Here is a 26,200-nt window from a genome sequence, read left to right as displayed (position 1 = left end):
AACTCAATTTTAAGTATGACAAACTTGTAAGGAGAACTGTGAGCTATCTGAAATTCCAGGTCCAACCTACCTTCTATAATTAGCTTTCCCCTCCACCTACTCCCAGTTTGACTTCAATTAAAGGCATCCCTGGTTACTGACCAGTGCTGCCTCCACCTACCCTATATATTTGGAAGATGTTACAGTACTAAGTCAAAAACCAAACATAGCATGTACTGCAGAAGTATTAGTCCACAAAACATTAAGTTTAAAATGCTCAACTGTCTTTTATACCACATTAGATACAAAAGCATATCAGTTATAGACACAAGACATGCTGAATAAAGCTGAGATTGTGAAAGCCCTGCAGATTTCCCCAGAGCAAATGATACCTTACCAAAGAAATTATGGTCTTTAATGCCCATGCATTCCATGTAGAGCAAAAACAAGAACAAGAAACATTTCATGTAAGGTGTAGTATGAGCGAAGAGCAATAAAAAATTTAGACTTATGAAGTAAGAGCGAATTAAAACAAAGCCACCACCAAAAGTCTGAAGTGGAATGTGATGTGATTAGAAGCAGGATTTGTAAGAAGCACAGATGTTGAAGAAATTAAGTCTGTCACAACCATTTCTATTGGTTAGACCTCTTACAAAAATCAGTAATAAAGTCTCTCATTTTCTGTGAAATAATTTAGAAGCACAGTACTTGGAAGAAATGCTAATCCATTCAGGAAATATTTCCAATTAATCTACTACTATGGAAAAAAGTGAACCTATCTTTTTATGTAGCCACTTCGAGGTTCCTTAAACTTCTGAAAATCAATTTCTTACCCTATTTTTGGCACACTTAGTATAATTTGCATGATTTTAGATAGAAACTTTCAGGAGAGAATAATTATTTTGCACCTTGCACAGCAAAATAATTATCACAGTGATAACAGCAGAAATTATGTTAATTCAAGATTAACATAATGAATGAGAAAGGTATCTTAACGGTGGAGGTCTTTTAAAATACTTTACAAACACAATCTTCTAAGAAACTTTGGTAACAGAAGACTTAAAAGATATTTGGATAACAAAGAAAAAAAGGTATCTATAAATAGACATGCAAGTCAAAGTTGCCTCTTGAAATTTCCCTCTCTGGGTTTTGGATTAAAAGTAAGTGACATTTAACAGTGAAGCAACTTCGATCAGCTATTGTTAACTTCATGAATATCTGGAGAAATCCCCTACACATCATGAGCTTTTGTTCAAGAAGCTATTGCTTTTTAAACATTTTCAGTATTCACAGATAAAAGTAGGTAGGATCATTTCCAACAGGTTTCAGGATCCTTTATAATGCAAGAACAAAAATTAGAAAGCCAGAGTGCAAAGGCAAGGAAAAAAAAAGTTACCAAGCAGGGAAAAAAAATGCAGAGAAATGTATTTTATGAGAGCAGCAGCCAAGAATGCCTGACTGGAGAAGCAACAGATTTCAAAGATTTTTTTAAAAAAGAAGCATACACACCAGAATATTCCCCTGGGTATGCAGCCCAAGAGAAAACAGATTAGAGAATCCCAATTAACTACTTTGACAGAACTCCAAACTGAAGTTTAATGCTCACTCAGAACAGATCCAAATGCTTGAAAAACACCAACTATCCTGGATGCAGATGTGGATTTTCAGCCACTGTTTGGACTATGATTGTCCTCAAAGTGAAATGACAGTTCTACAGTAAAAATTTGAGACCAGTACATTCTGCATAACAAACTCTGGTATCATCCTGTGCTTAGTCTGCACACGCTGGTGCTTCCAGCAGCAGTTTTACAGAAAATGGTAATAAAGTCAGTGACAAACCTTTGATAAGTTATAGCATAAGCTTATTTTTGGCCCACAGAAAACAAAGCACTGTGATCAGGACAGTCTGACAGTAATTTGATTGGTTTAATCAATTTATCACATCATCCAAGGTATGGAAGTTGCTCTATGTTATTACTTCTCCAGCGCCTGTATTTTTGCATGCAGAATGTGTGATTAGTTGTCCCTGTGACAATGGAGTGACAAGAGTTTTGGATGAAGTATGTTCCAGTAAGGATGTGGAGATCCTCACTGCTCAGCAGAGTGACAACAAAGACAAACCATCTCAGACTGGAGATGGGCCCATTACCCCCAGTGAGTAACATTTTGCAGAAATGTCACCTGCCTGATGTAAAACACATTTCTGGTGAAACACTGAACAACCAGAAATCCAGATTGCACACAGGAGTTCTAACCAGTGCTAACAATCTGTATTTTTGCTGGGTCAGAGGACAGAAGCAAACAAGCTGCTGATTGTCTCTATACAGCCCATTTCTAAAACACCCAAGAGCAGCATCTGCATTTTATACATTCCATAGTACCAGCCTGCATTATTTCAAAATGAGGCCTGAACAATGATATGGCCATAAATATCTTGTTATGTTGTTTATAGCAAGATCATTCTTCTCATGACCTTTTTGCTCTTGATCAAATTATGTCCCCAAAACTTACACTTTGTTCAGTCAGCACAGAAGTAACAGAAAGCTGCTTGGATGGGGAAGAGAACTGTGGGTTTCCCCTCCCCTTTCAGTTAATGGTTTGATTCTCAAATTACCACCATTGCGTTTTGCTGCAATTCTCTTTGAAGTTAAAATCCCTAAAGAGGTGATAAAGCCAGGCCATTACAGATCAGGCACAATCTGAATTAAACTACCTAAAACTACTTGAAGGTAAAAATGTTTCCTTGAGATAAAATCCTGGTGTCAGAGAACATGTAGGGAGAAATGAAATAGGGAATAGTGTAAGAAATGCCCCAAAAGACTGAAGTTATATTGAAAGAAAGAACAAACACTTTCTCCTGTTTGAATTCCAATGACTACCTTAGGATGCTACTCAAACGATTTTAATGCAAATGAAGCCTAACAATAAATCCAGCAAGAACAATTAAGCACTCCACTAACAAGGAAAATTCCTGTACACAGCATCTTTAAATAACCTTCCTTACCCAGCAAATCTGCACCTTCATCCACATCTCCAATTAGGCCAGAACCAGCAGATGACAGCTCTTCAAAGAGTGACTCTGTGTTACGGTCAAACGCTTTGTTCTCGATGCCTTTGGTAGGAGTGCTGCTCAGGGAATTAAACAAGGCATGAAAAAGCAGAAGGAAAACATTCCCACCATGAAGAAAGCTTTCTCTGCATCTTTACCAATAGTTCATTTGTTACCCCCACCAAAACCCAGGAAAATTCTCAGCAGCTTTCAGTTGCCTTACAAGTCCTAGATTCTATTTTCAAATACTACGTTTGGCATCAAGATCCCAAACTTGACATAGATGCTCATATCAAGCTGGTCAGGATTTTAATAAATTAAAGCATATCAAGTTCTGGCCTGTAGAAATTCAGCCCCCTCAGGACTTAGTCAGCCCAAATGCCTAAAGAACAGACAGCTCAGCCAAACTGGAAGTCATTTAATATGACAAGAATGCAAGAGAACCCAGTAGTGAGAGATCAAAATATTCCTCTGGCCAGAGAAGTGGCTCCTTTCACACAAAGCTCTTACACCAGTAACATTCACTGTACAAGGTAATTTTTTCCATCTCGTCACAAGAATGAAATACATCGACACAAAATGTATTTGAAGGATTTGTGACTACACCCTGAATTATTTAGGGCTTACCTAAAAGATCAGGCACCCCTGGCTACTAAAACAGCACTTGTTTATTTTTATGGGGCTATAGAGCTTTGGAAAGAAAGGTTACCCTTCACAAGCAAAAGCCTGAAAGGGAGCAGACTCAGACAAAAGTTCTGTCAAAACTGGGATTCCACCACCAGAATCTGATAAATAAATGCTGTAATATTTGCAGAGCCAGTCATAAATCCAGATTTTAAAGATACAGGTGAAGACACAAGGGTCTAGTTTAGAAACTGCTAGTACTTTGAAATCTTCATCTAGGAAGAAAAAGCCTTTTGGTACAGACTCTTTGCTTGGAAATATGTAAAGAATATTTAAGTACTCTTAAGTCTGTTATAGCATGAAATACCCTGAACATTCATCAGGTTTAACAATAGAACAAAGAACTTCTGTTGCATTTAAAACCTCCTGAGGAATTTGGGGAAATAAGGTCACAGAAGTAGGAGATTCATTACATAATGCAGGATCTTAGTCTGGTAAAATTTCTTAACAAATTACAAGTTCCAAACTGAAACCTAATACACTCTAAAATTTGTCTTCTTACTCAAATCACAACACACAACTTACCTGGAACCCTTATATCCACTGAGATCTTTATCCATATCCAACTCTGGAGTTGACTCAATGATTGCCTGAACTTCTGATTTTTCTTCATTTTCATTTCCCCCTGAGGTAAAGCAAGTGGTACAACTCCATAAACAACATCACCAGGACATTAACCACATGTAGTTGTTATTAATCAATCACCAACTCATTAGATTTCTGATCAAAAACTTATCGAGGTAATTAAATGAGCAAACCTACAGATTTTGATACTCTATGGCAGACACTGGAATTTCCAAGTCTCTCTTCAATTTAACATAAGTCATCCAACAGCAGTTATTTCCCACTATTTCTGCAACTGGAACCAAGATGTCTTTCATCTCATGCCTTTTTGCGTCTAGCTAAGTTCCATTTCAAGGAAATGTCATAAATAATTCCAATTCTGAAGAAAAAGGGACTAAAGCCAGTGATAAACAACAGACTTATCTCTTATCAATATTCTGTACTCCTCAAAATATTGAGTAAAAAACCCCAACGTTTCTCCTTTATGGCACAACAAGATATTTAATGACTGATTAAGTATGAGGTCCACAGTAACCATACACTAAGAATTTAAAGCAGCTCACCAGTGGATACATTTCTTGTCTCTTGAGCTGCCTGTACTTCAATATTCTTGCTTATGTCCACCTTCTCATTCGACATCTCTGTGTCCTTTGCAAGCCCTTCAACATTTTCCTTCTGAGGAGTTTCAGCAGGCAGCACAGGCACATCTGAAGCAGCTGTGGATGCTGGAGTAGTACATTTGGAGCCTGCCTGGCTGACATCAGAGAGCTCATCCTAAAATTGTACAGTTACCATTAAAAAATGAACACAAATTAAAGTGTTATTAAAAGAGTTGGGCATATAAACCAAAGAACAGAAACCAAAATTCCTGTATTTTACTGAAGGCTATGCAAATGCAAAGAAACAGGAACAGAAAAAATACTTTAAGCCAGTACAGACTACAGTTGTTTCACTTCTCTTAGAGTAGCTATAGCTGCATAAAAAATGCCTTTATTTTTCATAGTAATGTTTGATCTCAGTTGATAATTACAGTCACAATCTCAGGGTGCTTTTGGTTTAAGTCTTCCAGACAACAAGGAACATTCCCACATTAATAATCCTTCTACAGCTGCACAGTGAACTGCTGAATCTTCCCAAAGTTGTCATAAAACTACTTGTTCAAAATGCACATGGTATCTTGAAACATCTTCTTAAAAAACAGAGATCAAAGCACTGATGCAGAACATGGATTTAACTGATATAAAAGTAAAATATTTCACAGAATCACAGTGACCTTAAAAACCATCCAGTTCCAACTCCCTTCCATGGGCAGGGACACCTTCCACTAGACCAGGTTGGTCCAAGCCCCGTCCAACCTGGCCTGGAACACTTCCAGGGATATTTGCAAGCACTTCACTGACACTGTTTTTATGTGCTTTCCAGTCTGAACTGCAATCCCAGAATGACACTGGGAATGAGACATGGAACTGCAGTGACCACCTGTCCAGTTAGATTTCAGATCCACTATGGAACACCAGCAAATAGCTCCTTCTCAGAAGCCGATTCCTGGTAACAATTTACTTTACAGTGACACTGTATCAAGGCCCACAAGGGTGGCATTAATTAAGGAATTAATCCAGCTGCTGGACTCCAGATTATGACCATTACTCAGAGTTACAACAGGCACTGGGTGGGAGGACAGGCTAGACCCCATTTGATACAATTAGAGGCCACTACCTGAATATACCAACAGCCCTTTTCTGGACCTTCTCTCATCTCCTTTATTCACATTTTACCCCTCATTCATGGCTAGACCCACACCAGCATCCAGATGTCTTAAGGATGACTTAAACAGCACATGACAGTGAACAACAGCTCACTGCAGACAGGAAAACAAATTGGTCTGTTTAGGTCAATATTTTCTAGGACACAATGTTAGAGGAGTCTTGCTGGGGAAAATAAAGATGAAACCTGAGGCTGCTGTGTGCAAAATGAAGGCAGGATGGTAAGTTTTGATAAGAAGTTATTTTAGTGTTTTCCAAAATCAGGGGGAATCAGAGCAAAGTCCTGGAAGTCTGTGACATTTAAAGAGAAAGTGTTATTACAGGATACCCAAACTTGTTATGAATGAAGCAACTTCAGATTTTGTAAAGCACAAATCCACATACTGCTAGGATCCCTTTTTGAGAAGGAAGTGAAATTTTAAGGTTATTTAAAAAAAAAACAACACAAAAGAGATCTGTATATAGACACACATTCCCTCATTTGCACTTAGTGTAAGATTACTGAGAATTGTAACTTCTAAATGTTTACTTTTGGAAACTCCTCGAAAGATAAGATTTTAATTTGGGAGGGTAGGGAGGAAAACACACATTTATGTATATGTAAAGCTTGTATGCTATAGCTACAATCCCACATGGAATTCACCAGCCCTAGAAACACAATTCTGCACTTTCAAGACCTATCAATTACTGACAGTTCTCATCCTTTGTTAGTAAATTGCAGGATAACCAACTATTAATATTTGATAATTCTGACAAAAGTATTCAGAAATACAATCAACTAACAGATGCCTCTAAAGGAATAAAAGAAAAGGGGAAAAAAGCTAGGCAAGTTACCCAATTGCCTTTTGAATTGGTGAAGTTCAGCCACTGAGTAATGATTCATAGTTCAGCGAGCAGATACAGAAGGGAGGAAGTGGTGCCCCTTACCAAGGGGATCCACAGTTCACACAAGGAGGAATAAAACCTCAACAGAGCTGTTGGCTCTGTTCAAACATTTCTACATCTTTGTATTCCAAAAGCATCCACTGACTGATGCAGCACAGACTGATCACTGACATTCACACACAAAGCTCAAGAAAAACAGCTTGATAGCACAAGAAAAAACAGCGAATAAAAACAATGCACAGAACGGTCCTTTCCTTAAGGGCATTTCAAATCATCTCATCTATTTTACATTTCTGACTTTATTTATCTATGGTATTTTTTCAGATTAGTCTTGGAAACTACACGGATTAAACTATCATGAATGTTTAATCTAGAACTAAATAAAATGCAAAGCAATTCCATTAAGTGGCAATGAATTAATCAAACTATCTCAAAGCCTAAACATTCGAAAGTCAGTGCTGTGTTGACTTTGTAAATTTGACCTTTTTTGGTCATGTTTCTAAAAGACTTTTCCTTAAAAAAAAAAAAAAAGAAAAAAGAAAAAATAGCTTAAAAACTCAAGAATTAAATCTGAAGGAGTAACTTGCCTGCAATGTTGTGCAGAAATGAGCAGAAGAAAATGAGTGGCACATAACTGTGTGTCATCTTACAATGATACCCAGCAATGTCACTACTGTTCAAGCTACAGAAAGCTCAGGGTTTTTCTCCTGTGTTTCTCCCTGCCACCCATTCTTTGTGATACTTATACAGGAAACACTGACCATTAATGAAATGTTCATGCATGAAGGGAATAGGACAAATTCAAGACCCAAACCCATGGTTAGGACCATGGTTAAGTGTCAAATTTTTAGAATCAAACTCATGTTGTTACTTTGATATGTTTATAATTAACCATTATTTACACTTCCCATTATGTCCACATGACCTCTAGGGGGAAAAAAAAACGGGTTCCTATTATTTCTGAATAGCTTTTTTAGTTCTTATCAGTTAGACATTCCCTTGCTAGGTAGTTATTAAGCTCACTTAGGAGGAAATTCCCCCCAGCTGTATGCCTTTCCAGAAATAACAGTACTCCCATAGTATTCCAAAAAAAATCATCAAGAAACACATAGGGAGGATTTACACATTCTGGAGTTCTTCACCCTGCAGATCCTCCTCCTGCTGTGCTGTGAGTGCAGCCGAGTCCTGACTGCCAGACTCATCACACTCCAACACCACTCCCCCATTTCTCCATTCCTGCAGCTTGTTCTGTGCCACCCTCTCACTGCTGGAACACAGAACAATTGCAGGAATTCTACTCAGGCTACATGTAAGGGAATTCATAATAACAGGCTAATCTAGGAAAGTTAGGTCATTCTCAACTCTGTGGCCTACCTACACCATACACCTGGTAGTAGGCAGAGCAGAGCCCTCGTAGTAACCAAAGCTCTCCTTCTAAAGCAGTATTAATCCTGTTTACACTACCTACTTACATACCTAGCGTGTAAAAACAAGTTGGAACCTTTGCAAAGGGTCCTCAGTCAGAAAGAAAAGACCCACTGCTGAGAGTAAGATCTTAACTAACCTGTATTAACCACTCATTCAGAAAATGCAACCCAAATTCTGTTTATTCCAGTAAGAAAGCTCCCTCAAAGCTCATTCAAGTAAGCAACATGGTTGGCTTGTACAAATATGATTTAGGGGTTCCCTCCTCCCTTTCAATTTGGTTTTTCTTCATCCTGCCAAGGATCTGTTGTGGGAGACAAGAAAGCAGCCAAGCTGTGCTCACCTTCAGGCTGGTGTGGGACCGTGGCTGGCTCAGCTCGTGGAATTTCCAGTGCTCCGATGCAGGTGTTTCTGCTGCTTCTCTCTGAGCCTCAGGCGTGAGAAGGGCATCTCCTGGAGGTAATGGGAAGATGCCCAGTGATATTGGACGCTCCTTCCTGTTTGAAAGGGAGACAGGTCTCATCAGCCATTTCAGGGGTCACACAGTTCATCTCCCTCCGAAAAATCAGCAAAGAAGCGGTGAAATTAGAGGTTCAAACATCCATACGCTGTTTGAATAAATAAACAGTGGAGCATACACAGTATCTAACAATTTCTCATTTCACATGATTGCAAACAGTCAATTCCATGGCTTTAAATAGCAGTTATTGATTTACACTGTGGTTTATCAATAGCAAATAAAAGTTTTATAGAGGTTGAATACAAACTAGAGTCCAAGACAAAAATGTCTCCTTATTTCAGGTTAAATTAGTTTTCAGCAGCCACTCTGCAGCCACACAATTCTGCATGTTTTTCCACAAATTACAGTACCATGTAACTTCTACAATGGCAAACAGCTAAATCATCAACTGAAGCATTTGTCAAAGTTGTAAATAATCAGCTTCAACTCCAACTCTTCTCAAAACACGGGGTATTTTATCTCTGCAGATCACAGAAATCACATGGATTTGTTTAAGTGAAAAGAACTGGGTCAAGGAATTACTGATGTTAAAACCAGCCCAGCCAAAAGCTGTGTAGTTTTACCCAAGATCAGTTCAACACTCTTTCACCCTAAAGCTGCACAAAAGCTTGTTCCAGCAAGGCAAGTTACTTCATCCCAACTCTTCACTCTTTTCAATTCCCTATGGTAAACAACATTTGGAAATTCCAAAGGTTTGTATGTTGACCCTCAAAAAAAAAAAGTCCCCAGGTCAGTAGTGTGATCAGTGAACAAAAGGATTCATTCTTCCTGCCAGCAAGAGACAAAACCATTGTGTGCAGTGCCATTCATAGGATGCTACAGACAGCCCTGAAAAGGAAAAATATCAGCCAGGCCTCGAACTGAGATAAAGCAAAATGTTTGTTCAGGCAGAACAATGTAATGCAGAAAAAAAGAACTGTAATCAACTAGCACAGCTTTAAGTACACTAGAGGAAGAAGATAAAAGTGCCCACAAGAGATGGTAAAGTTCTTGCAATTTGGCATTATGAAAGGTCAAATCACAAACACATACACTTTGTGTTGCAAGGCTTTTCACAAATTAAACAAAACCCAGGCAGAATTCCGTGCAGAATTAGTATCTGCATATAAATTATATGCAAAACTATGACAATGAGTGCTGAAAAGCAAACACTAGGCATATTTTGGGTTTGTTTGTTTATTTTGAAGAAAAATTAGTCAAGAAGGGATTTTATTTAACAATTAATCAGTAAACTCCTTTTGGTAAATTTTTCATTGCCAAAAACACAACGTTCAAACAGCCAACAATTTTAACTGGCATGAACCTTTCTGGTACAGGTGCACAAAGATGCTCCTTGTCACAGAAGTCTTTGGAAGTAATTCTCAAATTGCAGCTGTCTTGGTCTTTCATAAATATTATTCCAAGTCAGGTCCTTAATTGGGAAGCAGTTGAGCAGAGTGAAGCAGGCAGCAAAGTGAGTAAAGCAAATTCAGTCAGGGTTACAAAATTAAAACCATCAGATAATGTTCCAGCATCTGCAAACTTGACTGTGGCAAAAAGTCCTCCTGAGAAACCCCCCAGGGCTGAACAGAGCTGGATTCCAACATTGCCGCTATTGTAACAGGTTCTGCTTTTCTTTAGATTTCCCACAGCTCCAATGCGTGCAGGGAACAAAAGACACACCACAGAGGCTGAGACTGTGTCAAAAGACGGGCTGAGACCGTTTCATTGGATAAGAAGTGCAGGAACAAAAAGGAGGAAGAAAAGCTGCCCTTCAGTGGGCAGATAAAGCTGGTACTGTGAGGGGCTGGCCTTGGGCATCCCCTCCCTGGCTGTGGCTGTCCTTCCTTGCAGGACATGCCACAAAGCTCACCTTCCTTCCCATCTTCAAAACTGAGAATATTAAATGGGTACCAAAAATGTTCACAACTGACATCTTTTTTTTTCTTTTTTTACAGATTAGTTTTAAATAAATGTTATAATAAACATATTTTTATGTGCTAAACCACAGTTCAGGCGCATTGCAAGGCTACACAGTAAATGGAGTTTGCAAAACAGGCTGATTTTGGAAATGAAGGTGTCTGCATTAAAAGAAATTACCTGATTAGACCGAAGCAATTTCACTTTATTGCACTGATTGTTGACTGGAAAGCAAAGAACCTCCTCTGCTCCCCCAGTGCCCAAGAAATATCCAAAAATATCACAGTGAGCAGAACGGAAACAAGTATTTTAAAAGCTTAAACTAATATTCTGAAGTGATGTACTGAAGCATTCACAGGAACCTTTAGGATAAGCAACCAGATGCTCAGTTCTAAAATCCGACTAGTGTTAAAAAATAGAAACAATTCTTCTACAATTAGATTCCTTCAGTCTATGTTTTTATCTTTTTTTTTTTTAATTAATAAAGACTAAGGAACTGAATTCTAATACCTGTAATTCCTGAAACAAATTACTAGAGGTGGGAAAAAGCATCTCCCCAAGACCTTCAAATCCATTAAATACTCTCCATGCAAAATGAGCAAAAGCACATTACAAAAAAAAAAAAAAATCTGTTTCTTAAACCATCTGACTGCTTAAATCTAAAAAAAATTCATATAAGTTATTGAACACAGAATATTGAAGTTCAATATTCTGTTTGGGGTTTTTGGTTTGTTTGAGGTTTTTTGTTTGTTTGTTTAGAGTGGGGGTCATTTGTTCTAGGTTTGGGTTTCCCCCCCCCCCTTTAAAACAAGCATAGCCTTACTAATAATATCAGTCTAAAAAGAGTTACATTTTAAATTTATTTTACCTCTTCGTATTTAGGTATTCATACAAGTTCATTATCAGCTATTGGTGTAAATTGGTATTTCTTTTATCTATTCATTGGCTTTAAACCTTTAGAACAATCCTTCTGTGCTCACAGACCCAAGTTAAAAGCACACTACCACACCAAGTCTACAGGCAGTGTGTGTACTAGGGAGGAAAAGTCAGATAGCTGTTCCAGAGAACACTATTTTCCAGCATTGTTTCCTGTTTGAATTAAGTTTACTATTAAATTTACAACCATAGTCAAAGTATGTCAAGTTTTCAGGTCAGAAAGCTGCATTTCAAAACTTTTCCAGCTGTTTTCCATTCGGAATTATAGTAGTAAAACACGTTGGGATTACTTTTGGTCACAATATTCTAATGCATCTCTGTCTGCTACTGCTCCAGGCAAGCAGGACAAACAGAACATAACTTGAGGGGGGGGACAGACAGCTGGCAACTTGCCATACAAGTACAGAAACAGAGGAGAGGATAACATTTGCTTGAACAATAGTGAATAGGCTTTAGGAGCTCTAATGCTCAAATAATGAAAGATTTTCTTTTTTCCCCACCAACCAGTAATCAGATCTTTTTAAAATAATGTGATCGGCTAATTACTGTGGTTTTAGCATCAATTAACTGATCTTACGTAATTATTTTTGATTTCAAAAAGTGCAGTTTAACAGTGCAAAGCCTCAGCCTGCATACATTTATGCTACACAGGATCAGCCAAGTGCCTGACAATGCACTGAACGTGAGCTTTATCCGTGACATTAACATTGCAGCTTTTTTGCAGGTTACAACAAACCACCATAAAAGCTTTCTACAGAAAAGAAAGAGATACATGAACTGACCTTGTACTCGGTTAAAGGCAATGAATTTTGAGTGTATAAGAAATATATTGTCCATAAATACGTTTACGGCAAAACCCGATACTTATAGATAATTTACATCTCTAACTCATCCTCGCTCTTTCTGTTCGGAAGGAAAACAGAAAGAAGGGGAAGAGGAAGAACACGAAGCCAGGGTTCAGTAGGTCAGAGTACCTGAGTATCCTTGGTAGGTTCTGCGTCAGAGCTGGCACACCAGTGGAAATAGAAAAGTGCACGAGCAGCAGAACCGAGAGCGACACCAGGATCGCGGAATTAATGACCACCGCCCCGCCAACGAAGCCAAATACAAACAGCAGCATGCATCCAGGATTCATGGCGCTGCCCTGGCATGGTGGAACGCCGCGACCGGGAAGGCTACGGAGGGGCCGAGGGTGTATCTTTGTCGGCAAAGTCTGTCATTCAGCCGCTGCCACAAAAACAATGCCATCAGCCGCGGCGCTCCACTCTCTGCAGCAGCTCCGGAGCAATGACATCACCGCTCTCCTCCCCCTCGTCGGAGCATCTATGCAGCAACGCAGAGACACAGCCAGCCCTGGAGTGACTCTCCCTCCTTCCACGCAGAGTTCATAGGCTACAAAGCTCCCAAATCTGCATAATATATTCACATGGAGCCCTCAGGACGAGCGGGTACCACGCACGCACCTCCATCACCCCGCGCACAAAAGCCACGGCAGGATTCCGGCTGGGCCGCCACAGCTGCTGACATTTTCCCTGCCTACCCGAATGCAAACACTCAAAAAAAAGAGCTGAAATTGTTTTAGGCTAATTAAGGTACAAAGTATATCTCCACGTTGAGCAGCACAACAGCGAAAGCCTCTTTCCACTGATTTCTACGCTGTTCCCTTACCGCATTCCAATCATACAACAAATCTTTCCGATTCAGCCGAACCGTTGTTGTAGGATTAAAGAACAAAGTCTTGCAAACACAAATGAAAGGATTTTTTTTTTTTTCTTTCCTTTCAGGGTGAGAGCGTAATAAATAGCTTACCTAATTCTACTGTGTGTTGTGGATTCTAGCTGATCACCCCCCGTTAGCTGATGAAGTTTGGTTCTTTCCAAGTGCTCCATATAATTGTGAATCATCTGTTCAAAAGGACAGAAACAGCAAGAAACATTTAATAACATTTACTACAACTGCACGATTCTTGACCAGTACAATATATTCTCCCCCTGTAATGCTAAATAGTAAAAGTATTTAGAAACATTAAAGAAATAAAGACAGAAGCAAAATTATACAGTGTGTAAAACCACAAACCAGAAGAGAAGTCCATAGTAAATTAAAAAAATTGGAGAACTTCCTTGTGCATTCAGGCACAGGAAACATCCTAAGGGTACACAAAGTGCATGTGATATTTCAAACATGAGTTTTGAACAGAAGTACATGTTCAAATCCATTTTGGAGTCTAAGACCTTTATGGTCAGTAGATATTAACATTTATTATGTGACACATTATGGGCACTATGGTCTAATTGCAAAGTACTGTGAAGGTCAGACAATATGTACCTCAGACATTAAATAGACTGAATCCATGACCTAATAATCAGATTATTTCTGTAAGCAGAAATACGAAGTCATCGTCTCCTCCTTTTTCCTTCTAAAATGCAAAGAAATTTAAGCTTTCTGTACTTTCTAGAAGTGAAGTTTGGGTTTAAATTATCTAGGCTGACATCTCATAAAAAGGACGGAGTGGTTGTGAATTTTAGCACTCAAGAAGAGCTCTGTTTGCTCTCTTTCTCACAGGAGACAGCCACAGGCCAACATGCTGAGTGCTGCAGTCATGACTTATTTATTGAACCCTGACTCCCATCAGCCAAAGGATGCTGCTCTCAGCACGTAACTGATCCAGGACATGCACAGGGAGAAGTAACAGGTATCACTGCATCACTCCAAGAGGTTCATCTGGACACACATCTCTCAAATTAAAACAGGGAAAGCCTGAGGAGAAGCCTACACGGCATTTGGTATTTTTAGCACTTCTGCACTCACATTCACAACTGAATAGGGCACTAGGAATAATAAAGAAAGAAAGAAGTCAAAGGTGTACTGCAGAGGAATTCAGTGTACTTTATTCCTGAGACATATTCAGGTCACATCTTAAAGGCTTCCTCTAGAAAAAAAAATACCTATTCTTCAAAACTGTCATTTCTTCTGCTATTCTACCAAGGGTGTACACACACTTCAGAATAGTGATATTCACAGGCATTTGTACAACCAGTGTTACATAACCTTTTATTTTGGGGGCAGCTGCACACACTAGGACTGAGCTCAGCAGGACCTGGAAACCTAAACCCACATGTGACTTTCAAGTGAGGGTTGATGTGCCCAAGTTTGACCTTCAGATGCCACCAAACTCAGTACCACCTTCTCCCCAAACAGTGCTTGCCAGCACTAGCTACATGTGAATATATATTCCTTAGTCTCACATTTTTCTGATCAAGTGAACTGGCTTAAGATATCTTGACTGATGGATATTCTGTAAATCAGTAATTTAGGTTAAGTGGTGGTTACGTACAGATGCTGGTTCTCCCAGCATTCACCTGAACTAATAAATATAATTCAGAAAAGAAAAAAACCCAATCTTGCTATTTTTAGAGAAACATTATATAATATACTTGAACTGCTGTCAAAAGCTTACAACATTTATCCTCCAACAAAATGCAGCAGTTTCACTAGGCCATGGTATTTGTTTTCTGATTTTTAATGCTTGCTCACACACAGAGAGGCAAACAAAAGGACTGAAAGCTCCACCTTCGACTATCCACATTTATTGTTTTTTCCATTTCCATCAAGTAGCCAGAACTAGGTGTTCCAATTGTTCCTTTGCATAGTTTTGCATAAATTTATTATAATGCAAATTAATTTAGAAATTCCAGTGGGGAAAAAAATCCCAACAGTGCATAACTTCAAAATGCACACTAGATACATTCTGTATCCCGTTCCTGCCTTCCCTCATCATAGGAGAGAGATATTGCTGAGCAGAAGCTGACCTCCCTGCAAACACTTCCATTTGCAGCACACCAATTGGTTTCTTGAAATAAAATTTTAAATAGAACAACTGTTGTGCTTTTTAGCCAGTGAATGGGAGCTGAGTAACTAGTACCTCTCCAAGGAAGTACTATCATATGGGGAAAAAAGAGTAGGGTCAGTAAAACCCACAGAACTTTCATGTTTTGCAAAGTACATTGTTTAACCTAGTTTTTTCCCCTCCTCTCAGTCTGTTCTTTTGTTTACTGAAACGCCTCATCACATTTATTACCCACAGACAGAGGCTGGAGGGCAGGTCAATTTAAAGGATTGTGCAGTTTAGCATTGTCCTGCAGCTGGAAATGATGCTGATGGTAAAATAAGCCAATCTGCAGGTCACATATTTCAGCACAAAGCACATAAGCTACAGAAACACAAAAATAAAATGAAAACCCAAATGTATGTGCAGGTGCAGGGCTGCATGGCAGTTTCTCCACAGATCCAGGTTAGATGTGCCTGTGCTGTCCAAAAAAAAAAAAAAAAATCAGGACAACAGTGGGACCCCCATGTCACATCCACTCTGCCTCCACCCAGGATGATGCCAAGGATAAAGGTTGACAACACTGAAATAGTGCCCACAAGGAGAAGAGCTCCTCACCCTCCCTTCCTGCCCATGGGATGGGGGGCTGCACAGCTGGTACTGTGGAGTCAAGAGACAGGGTGTGGATCCTCAACTTCCAGAAACAATTCAGTTTGAGGACTGAAATAATAAATTAAATATTGCAACTTCTTGGGAAGTAAGCTCACTGTAGCTGTTCATCTACAATAAAACTTTGAATGCTCACTCCAAAACCACTGGGGTTTGAACCAGACTAGAGTCAAAGATCTTTTCAACCTAAATGGTCCTCGAGTCTCAGTATATCCTTGAAGTGCCATATCCAAAAAAACATGTAATGAATTAATGCACTAGAATTCTCAGTGCTCAAAACCTAAACAGAAGTTTTGCTGTTTTAAGATTACTCAGCTATCCAAAGAAAAGTTTTAATAATAACGACAACTTAAAAATAGACTTAAATGGATTTAATTGCTTTCCACTCAGTACAATCCTTACTGAAGGTGAGTTGAAGGACAGATGATAAATAAATGACCATGTCCACCCCCCCCTACTCTTCAGTAAAAGCTACAGTCAATATTTAATCATCCATAACCTTGTACTACTGACAGCTCATCCTGCTGCCCATGAAGTCCACAAGTACCGTGAATACGACCAATTGTTCCAAGGAAGACACCACCAACACTGAACACTTCAGCATTGTAATTAAACATATTGCTCAATTACCATCAGCTGAGGGGATTAAAGATAAACTCAGAACTTGGAAGAATTAGAAGAATTACCCTAGTTAGTTAACAGCATTTCACAGTTCAGGGGTTAGTCATTTTAGGGCACATGTACAGACTACAGCAACCTTTGGAACACATTACAGCTGGAACATGAAATCCATTCCCTTCAAAAGTGAAGTCTTTCCACCTCAAGAAAACACTCAGATTGGTTTCCTCATATGGCACGTGACAAGCTCTACAACTGCAGAAGTGTTACAGGTTTTTCTACATCTTAAACCTCAGCATTCAGCCCCAGACAATTTTAACATCCTGTCACTCATTTCTGTTCCTACCCTTCCAAATACAACCACTCCCAATGTACACAAGTCTGACACTTCCTTTGTCACAAACAAAGGTGGATATGCCATGTTGGGGATATTGTTACCTGCACCTTTGCCTTAACCAGGTTGAGATCATCTCCTTTATACCTTCCTCGCTCTTTCGCTCCTCCTTCCTTTTTGTGTCACTGCTTTAGCTCCCCCCGACCAGGTTTTAGTAACTCTCTCTCTGTCAGACCAGGCTCAGAGCTACAGCCCTGGCTGTTCATCCCGTGGATCCAATCAGGCTTGGCACCAGCAGCTCCTCCCTTTGGGAATGTTCGACCAACCGTGTATATATAGATCTTTCTGTGTCCCACATAATCTAGATTTATTAAGGTAACAGATATTTCTAGAATCTCCTTGATTCAGAACCAAAGTCCTAAATATAATTCCATGTAACTCCCTTTTTCCTTTGAGGATTTGTGGTGAACTTGCCACTTAACTAAAAGCATCATTCCCGCTGGAGAGCTTGATGCATCTTTATCCACACAGAAGATGATGTTGCTGGAAGACACAGTAATATGTAAAGAAGTTAAATCCAGGTTTTACAGATCAAGCTGTTAATGCTTCAGCATAAGACTTCAGAAAAGCTATTTGCTTGAACAGATATCTAAAGTCTAGTCTCACAGACTCTGTGACTGGTACCCAAGCTTGGCTATAATTGTAACTAGACAGCTCCACCAGCCTCCTCTTCCTGTCTCCCTACACAGGGACTTGCTGGGGATATGTTTATCCAAATGAACCTGACAAAGTCCATTCCCCATGCCAGAGACAGGCTCACTGTTCTGTCACATTGTATCAGTGCAGAACACTGAGAAACTTCCATGGCCCAATTATGCTTCATTAAACTAAGCCCATGTTCTGTGTGTCAGGGAAAGAGATATCGAACTATCACAGTCTGGAGTTTCTAAAGGATAACAAGAATAACTTTCTTAAACTGGAAAAAAAAAAGAAGTTTATTTCGGAAATGTTTGCAGAGAAGGGTCACAGGTTTTAGACAACTCTCCAGCAGATGCTGACATAATGCTTTGCCTCAGTTTCCCAACTGAGTAATAAACGTAAAACAGGCTTAGCCAAAGCCTTTAAAAAGTCAGATCCATAGTTATGAAGCCCTTTAACTATGCAGAAAGACAGTAAGACCCTTTACCTCCTACTCAGGTTTGCTCTGAAAGAGGCACCAGCAGCAGTGCATCATCTCAGCAGCAAAGGCAAAAAAGCCTCCACAGGTACATAGAGCAGACAGGCCTGCTTTTATACAGGCAATATAGCCACTCAGATTTCAATTAAACTGAATAGTATTTGAGATGGAAAGGAATTTTGACACTCAGTTGCAGCTTTTAAGTCTATGGAGCAAAGGTCTGAAGATTTTTGTATTAGACCAATCCATTCTGCTCTCCAGCACACTGCCCTTGGCTGTCTGATTACTTCCTGCATCCGGTCCTTTATAGTCAGAGAAGGATGGAAACAAGACTTTGCACAGTCAGATTCCAGAAGTTCCAGCTCAGGAACTCCAGCACACTGCTCTATTGCTCATCTGGTCTGAGCACTAGAACAGAGGATGATCAGCACAAGATCAAAAAACACTGCAAGCATAGGAAAGACAAGGAACTGGAGCATGGACGGAAGAAGATGTTTAGGCAGCATCCATCCATTCTGTTCTGACTGAACAGTTGACTCTTCATCACCTGCTACAAATGCCCAGCTACACTCCACCTTCCAATCTGTCAGCTCAACTGCTCAGGTTCTCATACCCTAATCCATTTAAAATCAAGCCAGTTAGTTCAAGTACAGATTTAGTGGGGAAGGAAGCTTAAGGGCATATACTCCACTCATACCAGTCAGCTCACCTCCCACTCCACAGAGAGCAGCAAGAGGCTAATGGAACAGAAGGGTGAGGAAGGCTAAAGCCTCTCCCCAGAGCTCTGCCCAGCCAGGGCAGCCCTGCTGTCTCTGCAGCTGCAGACACCTTGTTGTTGCTAGGGCAGGCTGGGGCTGGAGCTGCAATGCAGAGCCCTGGCTCTGGCAGGCTGAGCTCCAAGGAGAGCTCCCAGCTCTCAGCACAACACACACACTGCAGGAGAGGGATTGATTCAGCTCTCTGGTTCACATCACAGGTATAATTTCCCGTGGAGATTCAGTTCCAGTAGGTCTTGGTCCATTGCAACTGAAACTGTTTGGGCAACATCCCCCGGAGCTGCTGAGCCAGCACGTTTGTTGGGCAGTGAACTCCAGCAAAGGCCCCCACAGACAAGGAAGGATTAGGGTTGAAAGGATGTGGTTAGAGCCTCAGTGAAGTCAAGAGTTGGAAGAGAAAGACATCCAAGTCCGAAATACTCAGCTGTGAAATAAGGAATAAAGGGGGGTGGAGGGAAACAAACACTAAAGGCAGAACATGGAGGAAAATTGCTGGAAATTAAGATTGCACAAAATGCAGTCAAGTCGCATCTTTAACATGACATCTGTCAAAGTAAGCACTGCCAACATCTTAGAGCTAAATTAAAAAAAAATAAATATCTTTCTAATGCTCTGTTCATTATTTGGTCCACTGAAAGAAAATCAATTACCATTTCAGCAAGTACCAAAGATGGATCACTTGCAAAGACAACAGTGAAGCAGATTCAGAAGATGTATCCCTTCCCAAAAAAACATGGAGGAAAGAAAGGTTTCAGAAACAAGTATTGTGATAGAAATACTTGAGCCAATAAACCTGATAACTAAATGCTGAAAGTAGGTTGGATATTTGCCAAAATATCTTGCATTAAAAGAAAAAAGTTACTACACAGACCTAAAACACTACAGTTTGCTGGAAGAAAGGGAAGCAGGAAATCACTAAGGGAATGGGGAGATGGGCACTATTAGCAGCCAGTCCTTTCCAGTCCCTAACCCTTTCCAGTCCCCAGGGATTTTAGCCCCTGCACCTGATATAGCATTAAAATGCTGAGATGGTCTATCTTTGTAGAAGGTCCCTAAGGAAGGCCATATATTGCAAGATTCACAATGGTCTCACTAATTGTTCTCAAAAAGCTCTTTGCAAGTGAAGGTAAGGAGCATCCAGTCACTTCCTGGTTGTTAAAAAGGCTCCCAGTCCTTTATTAACAACCACATTGTTGGTAGCTATTCTTTGCCTGTGTTCCCAGTGCAGATTTCAGCTTCCACAGCCCACCAACCCATTACCCATCACCTCTCCATGTCCTGTCTTTAATACACAGCCCTATTGCAGCAGCTGCCAGTTGGTGGCCTGAGGATTTTGTGTACCTCTGGTAGTGTGTATGCACACTGTTCACCCAAATACAGACACCAAAGTCTATGGATACAAAAAAAAAAAAAAAAAGGGCAAAAATAACCTAATTTTAAGGTGTGAGCTTCTAAAAGCAATGTAATACGAATTTTCCTTCATCATCCTGATTTCCTTAAGTATTTCGGGTTGTCAGAACTGACTAAACAAAAGGAAAGAGGTGAAACATTAAAGTTGAAAGAAATAAAAATGCTGAGATTGGGAAAACAAAGAAAGAAGGAAGCAAACATATTAAAAGGGAGGAGCACAGAAAACATGAGACCTGATTTTAGAAGCACAGAGGTATGGATATACCAAGCTGCATTACAACTTATTTCTTTATGAAGAAAGGATACAGTCACCTCAGTAATAATAAAGCCCATGGAAACACCTCTCCCTACACCAAAGAGAGTGAATTTAAGATGTGAAAGCATTTAATAAATTTGAATCAAACCAGCAGAGGCTGTTGTCCATTTTGGAGCAAAACCTATGTAAAAAGACATTCAGAACACATCATTAGCATTTTGTTGAATTAATGGTGCCCAACACATTTAGTTATCTTGAACTCTGTATTCAAACAGGATTTTATTCAGACAGGATTGAATAAAAACCTGAGCCACTTCTATTGTGACAATACCCATAGGTCCTAACTACAATAACCAAAAGTCTGCAAGCACTCAGTACTCTGAAGTACTTCCAGTTCAAAAGAATGTAAAATTTAAGTGGGCAACACTACGATTTGTTACTTCTCATTTAACTTAAATTTCCAGTTTTCAACAGATGCATCATTCTAAATCTACTATTCAGTAACAAATGTTATCTTAAATACACGAGGATTTCAGTAAATATACAGATATTTTTATTTAAGAGCTGCAGAAGTCTTGTCACATAATACTTGAGCACTACATGCTGGTTGTGGTTCCAGGTCACTTCCAGCTGCTGTCAGTACAACACACTCAGCTTAGGATTGCTCAGGAAGTATTCCAGGTAATCAAATCTGACATCTGTATCTGCTTCCCCTTTCCCCACACGGGTCTTTTGAGCTGGGAACAGTCAGTCTGGCATTCCCCTCTTTGGTAGTGATCTAAAAACAGCTACCTGCCCTTTCAAAGGCAAAGCAATCAGAGTAAGGACAAGAACTGTGCTCAGTTTTGGGACTCCACATTAACCAGAATAATTCAGAGGACCCAGTGACTTCTCCACTAAAATATGTATATAAGTTGGGCTGCAAGACAATCTGCTACTGAAAATCAAAGCACTGCAAGTCCCTGTTTTATGCTTTGGAACCAACTTTAACAGCGTGGTTCTTATTTATTTAAATTACCAAATTCAAACTCGTTCCCTCTTCATCAACAAATCCTGTTTTCAATAGCTATCAATAAAGTATGGCAGGGAATTCTTTTAATCACTAATCTCAGTAGGCCAGGTTTTGGAGGTATTTGTTCCTTCAATGGTACAAATAAAACCAACACAGAAAATTGCTGGAAAGAGTATCAGAATGCAATTTCATTTCTATTTCTTTGAAGTTTATTAGTGTTTGAAGTACTGCCTTTGAAACACGGAGAAGCAAATTCCTGATTTTTAAAACTTAGTATCTGACAAAGCATAAAACTGACAAGTGTATAATCAAACCAACATGGAAGAACAGACACTTGAATGAGGAAAAACTGCTTTGTCAAACGAAGCCTGGTTACAAATAACATCTATACAAACATCCAAATATCACTGTACAAACCAAAGTATCCAACAGTTCTCCCTAGTTCTCACAACACAAAGTCTTCCACAGATCCATATTTTCACAGATACTTCAAAATTATCTCAGTGTAACAACCTACCTCTGTATGCCTTGAATGAAGTGCATTGTACTCCTTCTTGAGTTCTGCCTCCCGCTCCTCAAGTCTGCTAACTAGAAGAAGAGAAATCACAAGAATTAAAGTTAAATTCAGAGTTGCAGTAAATGAGGCTGACCTGCCTGGGACCAGGCAACCAGACCAGAGTATTCTTAGTGGTGAATAGCAAAGAGCAGGACAAAAAGAATGTCGGTGCCCGTGGCTTTAAGCTCTCATCACTTGAGCTTCCTAAGCACATCCACAGCAGCATGATCTTGCAATTTGTGTTCCCCTAAAGAGCCCAAGTAATATTTTCCTCTGCTGATTGCTGGTCCAGTGAGAGGGGATTTTTATGTTCAAGACCAGCTTACTGCCCACACCAATCCAGATTGCTTCACATGTGCACATGGAAACCACAGGAAGAGGGAGCCATATCAGACTCCATCCTGGATGAAGCTGTGAGCTCCAGCTAAGGCTCTACAGTAATTTCCTAGAACACATCCACATCATCTCCAGAGATGTTTAATCAGGACAAACACAGACAAGGCATTTGTTAAAACAGTTTTAAGTCTTATGTGGTACAGACATTAGGAGAACTTTAAACAATAAGTCCATATTAGGAGGAGATGAGCTGAAACAGACTGTGACATCCCAGTGCAATTAATCTGCATAAAAACTAACAATTTAGAACTTTCTTCACACAACTTATCCTCTCATCCAAACACAAAACATTTTTTGCTGCTTAGATGGGAAGTCCACCTTTTTATTTAGGTATTTTTGAGCATGATATTTATGTGATACAACCATGTGCATCAAGTTCTATAACTGAGCTTCTCTTATTCCACTGGCTACATTTAAACACCCCCAGGAAATTTCAAGTTTATAGTTACATGTCTCCAGAGACTCATTGCCAGACACACATTATCTGAAGACAAATGCCAAGATCTTCTCTGCCATTTGCATATTTTCATGTTGCCAACTGGGTCTTCTGAAAATTAATTCTCAATATACCATTGCTTTTTGCTCCACATAGCTGTATTTTGGCACAGTATTTTATCCTAATTATGCTTCAATCAAAAAAAGTCTTTGCCTGAGTCAAATGCTGGAACTAAAATACATAACTGTCTGCTCACTCAAACCTGTGTAAACATTCTTAGCCCCTAATCTAATCTTGCTCTTATAAGAACATTAAGTTCCTTGACACAACCTTTTGCACTCCACCTATAAATATCTGACCAAAAGTATTACATCAAATGTTATTTATACCAGTGCAAGATCGAACACTTCCACTTCTGCCATTATCGAACGGAACAAAAGCTCTTTGGATCAAACAGCAGCAAGTGATGCACAAGTATAACAACAAATATAAAAATATATTTTACAGCACAACACATACATAAATATGTATTTTTGAGACGCAACGCAGAACACAATATTTATTGAATGGAATATTTTAGTTTATTATTTTGAGGTAGAAGTTAAGTCTCTTCATACATTTAAAGGGAAGTTATATGGAAGTTATACGGTAAGAGCCTACAGAAACAAGAGTCCAAACATTTTATCCACTTTGTTAGACTGGCCAGCATTCTAGTCACGATTAATTAGATTTTAAGCAGCAGAGACACCCTGGCAGTAACCATTTGGCAGCTCCACTGCCCACACCCCATCCAGTAACACCATGCTCTCACGTGAGCCCCCCATCCCTGGGCTGTGCATCACAGTTCCCAGGGGCTCTCCCACGGTTCAGTAGAGCCTCATCAGGAACTTGCACACAGACCAAGGTGATGCACCCCAACACTGTTTGGTACACTCGTGTCTAAGCAGGGCAGCCAACCCTAGAGATTAATTTTTCCAGTGGATTCTGGGAAAAATACTTGACAGTGCATTTAATGAAGATTAACACCACAGGAGGCGTTACAAACACCCTTCTTCACAGTTGTCCATAATCAACCTTCAGGAAATCCACAAAAGCATTTCCCATGTTATGGGTACAACACACACTTGCACAAGGGTTGAGGTTCCAAAAGGGAGCAAACCACTTTCTCCATCTATGCAGAATAAAATTTTAAAACATTTTAAAACATTTATGTGACCCAATTTTAAACAGTTCCTTGGATCCAGTCATAGAAGACAAACATACATGTACAGGGGTACTGCACAGTGGGGGATATAGCCAATAGATCTGATCACAACTTCCCTTAGGTACACAGGTTAAAAAGATGAAGGTCCCAGAAGATATCTGGTATAATGGACATTCAGCACTTTATTCTGGAAGTCACTTCCATCTGTGCAACACGTTACAGTCCTAGAGCTGGAAGTTTCAGTCCTAAGAGGATGTACACCAAGTTAAACACCCTCAACAGACACCACATTAACAATCCTCAGAACTGGTTTTTCCAATCCCAGCAGGATGAGACAACACTGGAAATCTATTCTACCCAAAACATGGCTCCCATCAAGATAAGATCTTGATAAAACACCCAACTGAATATGCTTACCTTTTCCAATTAAATACTGTGCAAGAGATCAGATACTCCCTGAGGATCAGAGACCACCACTGACTGAACACAGATGACCAAACCTCATGTAGAACAGCCAGAAGAATTTTAAGGAAGACCACCAAGTTCTTGCCCCAAAACCTTGGAGAAACTTAAGTCACTATTAAAGATACATTCCCATCAGCAGTAACAGGAAACCAAATAGGAGAGAAAAAAAAATGCCTTTCCTGGGCACCCAGAAGTCCATTTCCAACCCAATTGTGACCAGTTCCATTTTAATCCACCAGCACACAAAAGAGTGGAAGTCTGGCCCTGATAACACCCCGAGGAATGGAGCTGGAGCTGGCACTGCCTGCCACATGCTGGGTCTGCCAAGTGGCAGCCAGACATGGTTCCCATCAGTTTGACTTAAGTAACAACACAAAAAGTTCCTCTGATATTTCAGTCTCAGACTTTTTTGCACTAAGATGTCAAATTCTTAATGGGTGGATGATAAAATTAGTTTGAGTATATACATCCTAAAAGCAGAAGTATCCATTCCCTCTGTTGCAATATGTCTTTATAAAGACATGGTATCCTTGTTACATCATGGAGGATATTACAAGTTTAAGATATTACATGTGCAAAACGTAACACCTCAAAAAAGTTGCACTACTCACAATTACAAGCTTATATGGAAAAAAAATTCAGAAGTCTTGAAGCATGATAAGTTTGAGTAGAAAATGCAAACATTCTAGTGCTTTTAGGCTGATGAGAAAGCATCTCACTGGAACACTACCACAAACTCAAGCCTGAGGCCTACTTGCAACCTCCTTCCAGCACTGTCAATGTCCTAACACCTTCAGTGATCTGAGGTACCAATCTTGACCAAAGTTCTCTCAAATCAAACCAATCAAGTCTAAAAATGGGAGATTAAATATTCTGGTAAACTAGACAGAAGCCTCTGGAGTTTGTCTCCTGACAGTATTATGAGGAATCAGGCAGCCAAGCTGCCCACCCTGCCTGTTCAAAAGTCAGAGCTTACCTCCCAAGTCTGATGGCTTTTACCAAGTTTGGAACACCCTTCATCTGTATGTTGTCCTCTGCCTCAAACTCCTGACAAGCCTGAGGGGGAAGAAAGAGAAACAGACCTGCTAGAATGGCAAATCCAACCAGTGTGATGCCTTCAAGAGGAATTACAAGTTCCTCCTACACAAGTCAGGACAGAGATCCAGCTCATTAATGAGCCTTTCCTACCACCAGGACTATCTGAAGACTCCTTGGACAACTTTCATCCAGCTCCACTCTCAAATGCAGGTCCCATACCAAAGTTAAGATACAGATCCAGCAGGACCTTGTGACCTACTAAGTAGCTGCTAAAGAGCACACACATGACCCATGGACTGAAACAGGGACTGAAGTTGTCAGAT

The 26,200-nt window shown here is 39.8% G+C and overlaps 1 protein-coding gene across 13 annotated transcripts in view; it reads right to left on the bottom strand.

Annotated features, from left to right (window-relative positions):
- The window catches only part of SPAG9 (sperm associated antigen 9), a 61,932-nt gene that overhangs the window by 22,056 nt on the left and 13,676 nt on the right, over positions 1-26,200 (bottom strand). For 4 of the 13 annotated variants that reach the window (XM_027654236.1, XM_027654241.1, XM_027654237.1 and 1 more), the window contains exons 3-9: positions 22,300-22,370; positions 13,514-13,608; positions 8,693-8,846; positions 4,840-5,050; positions 4,238-4,337; positions 2,984-3,105; positions 1,489-1,500 (exon numbers count right to left, since the gene is read on the bottom strand). In XM_027654236.1, the coding sequence (XP_027510037.1) occupies positions 1,489-1,500; positions 2,984-3,105; positions 4,238-4,337; positions 4,840-5,050; positions 8,693-8,846; positions 13,514-13,608; positions 22,300-22,370 (765 nt within the window). Of the gene's footprint in view, positions 1-1,488; positions 1,501-2,983; positions 3,106-4,237; positions 4,338-4,839; positions 5,051-8,692; positions 8,847-12,678; positions 13,123-13,513; positions 13,609-22,299; positions 22,371-26,200 lie in introns of those variants that run through there. The other 9 variants (XM_027654238.1, XM_027654243.1, XM_027654240.1 and 6 more) reach the window with 5 other exon arrangements.

The sequence above is a fragment of the Corapipo altera genome, unplaced genomic scaffold (assembly GCF_003945725.1).
Source record: "Corapipo altera isolate COAL_440 unplaced genomic scaffold, ASM394572v1 343, whole genome shotgun sequence".
NCBI lineage: Eukaryota > Metazoa > Chordata > Aves > Passeriformes > Pipridae > Corapipo > Corapipo altera.
The sequence above is the reverse complement of the archived record's forward strand: the minus strand, read 5'-3'. Positions and strand labels throughout refer to the sequence as shown.